Source organism: Athalia rosae, chromosome 4 (assembly GCF_917208135.1).
Source record: "Athalia rosae chromosome 4, iyAthRosa1.1, whole genome shotgun sequence".
NCBI classification, from domain to species: Eukaryota; Metazoa; Arthropoda; class Insecta; order Hymenoptera; family Athaliidae; genus Athalia; species Athalia rosae.
This window is the reverse complement of record NC_064029.1, coordinates 147,492-155,367: the sequence shown is the minus strand read 5'-3', so window position 1 is coordinate 155,367 and position 7,876 is coordinate 147,492. Positions and strand designations below refer to the sequence as shown.

The window sequence follows — 7,876 nt, the reverse complement described above, 5'->3', positions numbered from 1 at the left end:
CACATCTGTCAAAATGATACAACGTGACTACATTTGTCGCTAAAAATCTGCGTCAAGCGTCAGCATGAAATCGCACCTAGGTTTCACGTTTCACGAGAATGTCTCTGCTTAGGCGAGGGTACGATTCGAAACCAAATCAGCTATTGTCCAGTTTAACGGAAAAACCGTCGCGAGTGGCAGCGACAGGGAATAAGCGAACGGTTAGCCGATTAGTTCCAGCGTTGAGTGTAGATGTTCTACACTCAACGGTTCCAACATAGCGAAGAAATAATGAACGTTCGAATCTTGAACGCCATCACTCGTTTCGTTTACTAGGTAGAAAGGCATCTCTCAGCCGCATCGCACGGTCGATTACCAAGGTTTCCCTACGCAAAAACGACCCTACAGCCCATTGCGCAAACGTAAAGCGAACAGATAACTGACGACCGCGAGGATCTTGCCCACTGCGGACTGCGTTACTTGTGAACGTTGTGAAATAGGTTATGCACCCATGCGTCCATTAACCAGTGATGCCTTGTGCTCGGTGTGATGCCGTCGTGGTTTTGCGTACGTCCTAAACTTGAGCCGTTCGCGAATATTTTCACTGGAAAGGTCGCGATGAATACAGCCGACAACCTCCGAGATAATCTACTAACTGAAAAAAAAAATTAATCTTACCCTGGTAAAAAATTAATTATCTTGCCTCCAACCTCTTTTACACGTAGGAGGATTTTGTGTCAGTGAATGCTCAATTCGATAAAGAATGACCTTCGCGCAACGGTTCAGGGACCGACGAATCGTCGTCGACGCATTGGCTCTAACCTTCGGTATAGGAACATGGCTGGGGGTGAACGGTATATTCGTTCAGTTACCCTTGCTCATTAACAATGCTCCTGAGGGATGGGAACTGCCAGCTTTCATATCTGTGATATCACAGCTGGGCAATCTCGGACCCCTTATCTTCGCCCTGTACACCAAGTAAGTTTTATTTAGTGTCATTAACACATGAAATCACCGTCAATACGGGAGGCGGAACTATTCGTTATAATCGTAGCCACGTTGCGTTCGCATTTGTGCAAACGGTACCGTTTCACCAACAGGTGCCTAGAGCGACCGACAACTCGTTTTTCCTAGATAGTACGTCGATAATCGCCTTTAACCGTAGCGATTGGAATATTCAGCTTCAGCGTCGAGCTGAAGGCGCTGGCGCAGCGACAACCGTGTTCAGATATTATTGCTAGAAATGAGGCAAATTTTCGATGCAATGCACACGGTAAAGACGGCCCTGCACTACGCGTCTTTCGATAACAATTCCCAGAGTGCAGACTAGCTTTGTTACCGTGCCACATGACGTATAAGATAATTCTTATCAAGCCATAAAATATCCGGGCTGCACTCGTATTGGAACCCAGCGTACGAGTTCACAGACAGTCGATGATGCTTATCGATAACTACGTACAGTTATACGTATATGGGTGTACGTACGTACGTACGTACCACATCTGGATCACGTATATACCTAATACACGTCACGACAGCAGCGACCTTTGCCCAAGAGCATGGTTCTGATTGTCGCTAAATAACGATGCATCGGTTGTTAAGCTTTGTTAGCGATCGGTTCCAACTCGCGGAGTTTCAGCTTGTTCGCATGTAAAGATAAAATATTACGGAATTATCGCTACGCTGCTACGACACGTATACATCGGTCTTTCGGGGATTAACTGACCGCGCGGAAAGTAACGAGCGGCTGATCGATTTTTGGTTGTCCTTTGATAGATCCAACTGCGAAATATAAAATAATTGCCAATATAACCGGTGATCCGGCCATACCGTTATAAACCATGTTGCACCGTTATATCAAAATCCGGGTGGTGTTTTGGTACCGTTTTTGCATGTGCATCCAACCAGCTCGCGTAGGCTACTGACGTTACCAGCCAAAAACTCCGCAGACGTTGAGTATAAAAGTCCAAACGACCGGAACCGTTGGTCGAAATCGCGAGGCCCTGCGATATTCACTTCCACGTCGAAGCTAATGCAAACGTGATCGCGCCTTTTGCAGGTACGCGAGCCGATCTCGGGACCACCTCATCATCTATGGCCTCCTCGGTGCTGGCACGGCGGGGATGTTCTGTTTGGTCTTTTTACACCAGGAAGCGACGTACATCTTCGGTGCTGACAGGTCGTCGGCGCTCTTGGGTTTTATGTTCGTCGCGGCTGTAGTGGGGTGTACAAGTTCGGTCCTCTTCATGCCGTACATGCGTAACTACCGTGAAATCTACTTGGTCTCTTACCTGGTGGGTGAAGGGCTCAGTGGATTCCTCCCCAGCGTTTTGGCGCTGATACAAGGGGTCAATGGTAACCCGGTGTGCGTTAACGCGACGGAACCAGATTCCGCGAGTCCGTTTGTTCCCTATTATCAAGACCCAGAGTTCTCGACCGCAGTTTTTTTCGGGATACTCGGAGCACTCCTTTCGCTGAGCTTTTTGGCCTTCGTCGGACTTAACTACCTCCCAGTCAGCCGAAGCGAACGAGTAAAACCACCCGGCAGCACGGAGACCCTTCCAACTGACCCAGACGCTCTGCCTACCTACAAGAACACCAATTCGGGGTGGACAATGCCGAAACAAACCTACATCTATCTCCTATTGATGATGGGAGTCGTATGCGCACTTGGAAATACAGGGCTTTCCAGCATCCAGTCGTACTCGTGTCTTCCATACGGAAACGTGGCCTACCATCTGGCCGTCACACTCGGTACGATGGCTCTTCCTTTGGCCATGTGCATCGGGTTTTTCGTGAAAAATATCAAAGTTTGGATGTTGAGTATTTTGACTTTGGGAATAATTGTTCTAGCCTCGTTTGTCATTTACCTAGGATTAATGTCGCCTTCTCCGCCGTTGCAGCACACGATTGGGGGGAAAATAATGGTCGTGGTTGTTTGGGTCGTAGTCAATGGACTCGTTGGGTTCGTTAAGCTGGCGATAACGACACTGTTTAGGCCTGATCCTGGTAGGGGGCTTTTTTGGACCGGAGTAGCGAGCCAAATTGGCTCGATGAGCGGTGCGATAATTATGTTCTCGTTGGTCAAATTCACCAACATATTCGTGTCGTACTCATCTTGCGATCACTACGATCCTACCGAAGGTACCGCAGCTACGTAGGAGGATTTGTTCCGGATGTCCTGATTCCTTGCACCGAGCCAAAACCTTTCAGTATTTGTAAAAAAAAAAAAATTATTCTTCAGCGATCACTGAACATGGACCTCGTCTAACTTGTTGTTGAAATATCCTTCGACCAAACGAAGAAGCTAAACGAGTAATTCAATCGAGTACTCAAAAATACCGAGTATCGGTACACCTTGCTTACGATAATGAGCACGAGAAATGTATGTCGGTCTCGCAATCAATGTACATACTGCGGACATTTCGGGTTTGAAAATTGTCGCTCCGGCGTATCCTGAGTTGATAACATTTTTTAGAGAATTTATTAGTCCAATTTTATTGATACATAGTACAATATTTATTAAATGGCCTTTCGGTTTAGTGTACAAACGTTAATGGTGTATGTACATATATATATCAAAGTATATAAAATAGGTATTTGAAAGAAGTAGATGCGGTATAGGTATATGTAAGTGACTACGAGTCGTACTTTGGGTGTACACTCGTACTTGGATGTCTTACTTTTGGAATGTGTGAGAATAACCGATTTTTTTTAGGCGGATCTTATTTATTATCCCTACGAGAAGAGGGCGTCGGAATTCACGTCATCGTAGATCATGGTGATATCGACACTGGTATGCCTCAATTATAATCGTGTTGAACTGTTGCAACAATAAAGACGTTCAGCGTTGTTGATATGATCTATATGTATAATTGTGCTTTCTCAAATTTTTCTCATTCGCAGATTAGCTCTGTTGAGCATGTGTACTGAAAATATAAAATCCTAAATAGTATAGTTGCAGACGTCATAATTAACGCGTTCAAAAGTGCACCGACAAGCGAGCCGATCAATCCGATGGCCGGCTAGTCGCATTTATCAAATCTGCCGAACACTACGCATCTGGCATATACCTAGATGATTTTCGATACGTCTAGAAGCCACTCTACGGCAAATGCTACGGCTTGAACGGATGTTATAGTATGACATGTTTTGCTTCTCGGGGTCACCTAATCAATTAAAACCAAGAACCGCAAGAACGTATCGAAGATTAAACTCAGCATTTCAACGACAAGTACATCGCGCGTGGCGAGTAGGCTCTATACATTCGTCGCGCGTGTAATCGGCCTACGCGGCATTTCGCCATGTGTTGAATACACTTGCCACGTTATGTGCCACGTGCCTACCTTCTTTACTACTTTCGCCCCCGAATCATATATAGCTGCCATTATCCCGGATTTCGCACCTTTTCCAATCACCTGCAATCCAGCTGCACGCTACTCATCGTCGAATCGAAGACTCCGATTTGAGAATCCCCCCGCGTTGATCTTTCACCTTTCGTTTCGCCATCTTCAGTTGACCTAAAATGCAATTCGTTACTGCACCTCTACGATTAATCAAATGTTTACAAATCACTGGCAGTGCACACATTTGTCCCTCCAATCTCAACGATTACAATAGAGAAACTACAGATCATGAATTTTCGACAATCTGCCTTTATACAACGTCGTAGAAACACGCAAAATATATTGTATATAATGTATAGTTGCACGATACAATACGGTCATTATATCAGGATGATCATTGAATCAGTCCACACGGCTGAATTTGATAAAATTTTCGATCCTTGGCTTCCTAAATGTTCAGAACCATGTCAATGTTGCAGGTACCGCTCATGCAAATGTACCTACCTAATCAACTCTACAACTTGTGAATTCGGTTGTTATCGGCGACCGCGGTGAGCACGTTGACACACGTCCTTCGTGTGCTCCGGGTGGATAGACATTTACTTTAAAATACTGCGCCAACATTGAATTATACGATGTAGAAAATGTTTATCTACCGATCACAGCCTACCCGCGTATACGACAATTTTTCCCCGCTTAAAGCTGGCTCTTATCTCGGTTCTTCATCGCAACAGCCCGAGTAGAGCGATCGTCATTAATCACCCAGATGCGACTGGAAACTTAGTTGGCTGCAGACAACTGCCAACTAGTGGGTGTATATCATTAGCTCTCCTTACAGGTGCAATACTAGCGTTCCAGATTTTTCTCAAGATAAGAAATTTGTGACGGCAGTGAATAACCGAGTCAAATAATTCCACACGACAGCGCACCACCTCACGACTCGGTCCACCATTCTCTCCATCTCCGCGTGTGCAAGCATTTGTGTAACTGTATTGATTAGATTTACCGCGAGACCATCTCAACTGAGCGGGAAGAAACTCAGAAACCAAGACGACGGCTTCCTGGCAAGAGGAACGATGCAGCCACGATGTGGCATCGAATCGTCTACTTTTTCTATCTTCAAGGTTGAAAGCGAAATATCGCGGAATTGAATATTCTCGCAGTCAGAGGTGAGTTAACTATAGATCCTTCGTCTAATCGATCTGAACAAGAGTAATAGAAACCTGCATAGCTATACGCGTGGATATTGTTCCCTATTACCCGGTGCTGAGAATTGTTTATCATATACTTTACAGACATATTGACGTATCTGATACACGTAAAATAGATCGGATAATATTTTTGTTTCATCGTTCGGAAACCCTGCATATACCATAATTCCCTAAAGTTCCACACCCACCTACTTTGTATTTCAAATATCATTAAAGAGTTGCCGAGACACGCATCTCAGATAATGTTCTCTGAAATAATGATACCGTAAACGGTATTACATCGGCTCTCGTCTGGGCTCGATGATTTTTCCAATTATTGCTTTCCGAAGGAGGATTAGGTAATAAGTCATTAGGATCGGGCGGTGGTTACCGAGATTGTCTTGTTTAAGCCCCTAGCATCATTTTTCGTCTAGAATGAGCAAAAATACGAGTATGATCGGTCCGATTGTCATTTGCTCCAATTGGCGCTCGATGCGTTGTTCTTGGAGTACCTTTGTTTGACCTCTCGAACTTTTTATCGGTATATTTTTTACGTATTTCGCGAACGCCTGGTCAATGGAGGTTTGATGATTTCGTATTACCACATTGTAACGGATTTTCCGTAATTATTTCTATAGTTCATCGATTACCGGTTTCCAGAACGGACAACAACCACTGCGGGAACGTAAGCGTAAGAAATGCAGTGACCCCGGAGCCATTAAAGGGCGAAAAGATAAGACTTCTACAGCACACTTCTTGCAGAGATTCAATTATGCCACGACCAAATTCTGCAGGCTGGGAGAACGCTGGGAGCCTGAATCCTCACCGCGTGCTGATCGACTTCCTCGTCATAATGTTCGGGATCTCAGCATGGATAGGCGTGAACGGAATTTATGTGCAGTTGCCACTGTTGATTTCAGTGGCTCCGGAAGGCTGGTCACTACCTGCTTACATAGTCGTAGTTATTCAAACTGCGAACATCGGCCCAGTGGTCTACGGTCTTTCACGCAAATTTTTCCCCCATTTGACCACCGAATCCATGTGGATATCGGCACTCCTTGTACTTGGCACGATATCCATGGGACTGTTGGCCTTTTCGTACGACGTAAAGACAACCATTAACGGAGTAGAGCACAGTTTAACGTTGCTGGTTTTGATCTTCACTACGGCGTTGGTCGGATGCTCCAGTTCCGTGTTGTTCATACCGTATTTGAGAAACTTCGAAGAAGTTCATCTTGTGTCCTTTTTCATCGGCGAAGGACTCAGTGGACTTGTACCCAGTGCAGTTGCTCTGATCCAAGGTGTCGGAGGCAACGCTCCGTGCCACGGACAAGTCTTGAACTCTACCCACGACGTACCGCATTTTCCCGAAGGAGCAATGCCAGCCTTTTCACCACGCGTGTACCTTGTCTTTCTCTTTTTCGTTCTGGGATCATCAACCTGCGCTTTTTGGATCCTCGAAGGTCTACCGATGGCTCGAAGACAACGAGTCGCAAACAAACTGACCAACAACTCGGGCTTTCACGATTCCACGCAACTTTATACCGGTGAAAAAAACACAATTTCCGAGAAGGATTGTGAACGGTTCGGGATGCCCATGGACGGCCAGGTCAATGAGATAATCGACGTCTCGAGTCAATCGGATGTGGAAACAAGACAAGAGAGCGAATGCGGACCGCATTCGAATCCCAGGTCCTCCGGGCTAGGGGCCAAGAGCAAGGGTTACCTTTTCATGCTGATGGGTCTCATCTGTTTAGGGGGCAACGGCTTCTTACCTGGGATACAATCCTATTCTTGTCTCCCTTACGGTAACTTTGCGTACCATTTGACGGTGACGATGGCTCACCTTGCGAACCCGATTGCCTGCCTTCTCGCTCTTTGGCTGTCGTCTCCGAGTCTTCGTGGCATCACGGGGATTGCAGCCCTCGCCTTTGTTGCAGCTTCGTACGTAACTTGGCTCGCATTTTTGTCTCCCACGCCCCCATGGCGCAGTTCCAGGATTGGCATCGTTCTTGTCATTGTTGCTTGGATATTTCTGACCGGTCTTGTCACCTATGCAAAACTCGCCATTACCGCAATATTCAGAAGAGAGCCGGGCCCTAAAGAACTGTTTTACGTGGGTATTGTCACCCAAGTTGGATCCGCCGTAGGTGCTGCATTCTCCTTTTCTCTCACAAACTACACAACACTGCTCGTACCGTACTCGACGTGTGAGCCATCGGCGTGACTTACACTTCGGATGCGAGGAAATCAACGACGCGGTGTTATACTATTGCAACTGATTTTACGTGGTACAAAAATTCAGAAAAATTACTTCGAAATCGAGGCATTCGCAAAGGTTATTACCGTTGTTTCGTTATT

The 7,876-nt window shown here is 45.8% G+C and overlaps 2 protein-coding genes and 1 long non-coding RNA gene across 4 annotated transcripts; 2 read left to right on the top strand and 1 right to left on the bottom strand.

The window, feature by feature from the left end:
- The first annotated feature begins 248 nt into the window (after positions 1–248).
- On the top strand, positions 249–3,841 carry LOC105687612 (solute carrier family 52, riboflavin transporter, member 3-A-like). Its single transcript, XM_012403399.3, has 2 exons — positions 249–957; positions 2,039–3,841. Exons 1-2 carry the CDS (start codon positions 743–745, stop codon positions 3,138–3,140), a joined length of 1,317 nt encoding a protein of 438 aa, XP_012258822.2. The 5' UTR covers positions 249–742; the 3' UTR covers positions 3,141–3,841.
- On the bottom strand, positions 3,460–5,117 carry LOC125500752. The gene is made up of 2 exons (XR_007278213.1): positions 4,830–5,117; positions 3,460–4,499 (listed from the first exon to the last, which is right to left on the bottom strand). It is a non-coding gene; the product is annotated as an uncharacterized LOC125500752 (long non-coding RNA).
- Positions 5,118–5,129: 12 nt separating this feature from the next.
- LOC105687564 (solute carrier family 52, riboflavin transporter, member 3-A-like) lies at positions 5,130–7,782 on the top strand. Of its 2 annotated transcripts, none has more exons than XM_012403320.3 (2): positions 5,130–5,494; positions 6,176–7,782. In XM_012403320.3, the coding sequence occupies exon 2, from the start codon at positions 6,288–6,290 to the stop codon at positions 7,740–7,742; it is 1,455 nt and encodes a 484-aa protein (XP_012258743.1). In that variant the 5' UTR covers positions 5,130–5,494; positions 6,176–6,287; the 3' UTR covers positions 7,743–7,782. The 2 variants fall into 2 exon arrangements, with proteins under 2 accessions (XP_012258743.1, XP_012258742.1); XM_012403319.3 differs by having other exon boundaries at positions 6,154–7,782.
- Positions 7,783–7,876: the final 94 nt, after the last annotated feature.

Bases quoted from the DNA above. Each gene is read 5' to 3' on its own strand.
- LOC105687612 (XM_012403399.3), top strand. From the start codon at position 743: ATGACCTTCGCGCAACGGTTCAGGGACCGACGAATCGTCGTCGACGCA. The intron at 958-2,038 runs GTAAGTTTTATT...CGCCTTTTGCAG, and splicing joins ATCTTCGCCCTGTACACCAA to GTACGCGAGCCGATCTCGGG.
- LOC105687564 (XM_012403320.3), top strand. From the start codon at position 6,288: ATGCCACGACCAAATTCTGCAGGCTGGGAGAACGCTGGGAGCCTGAAT.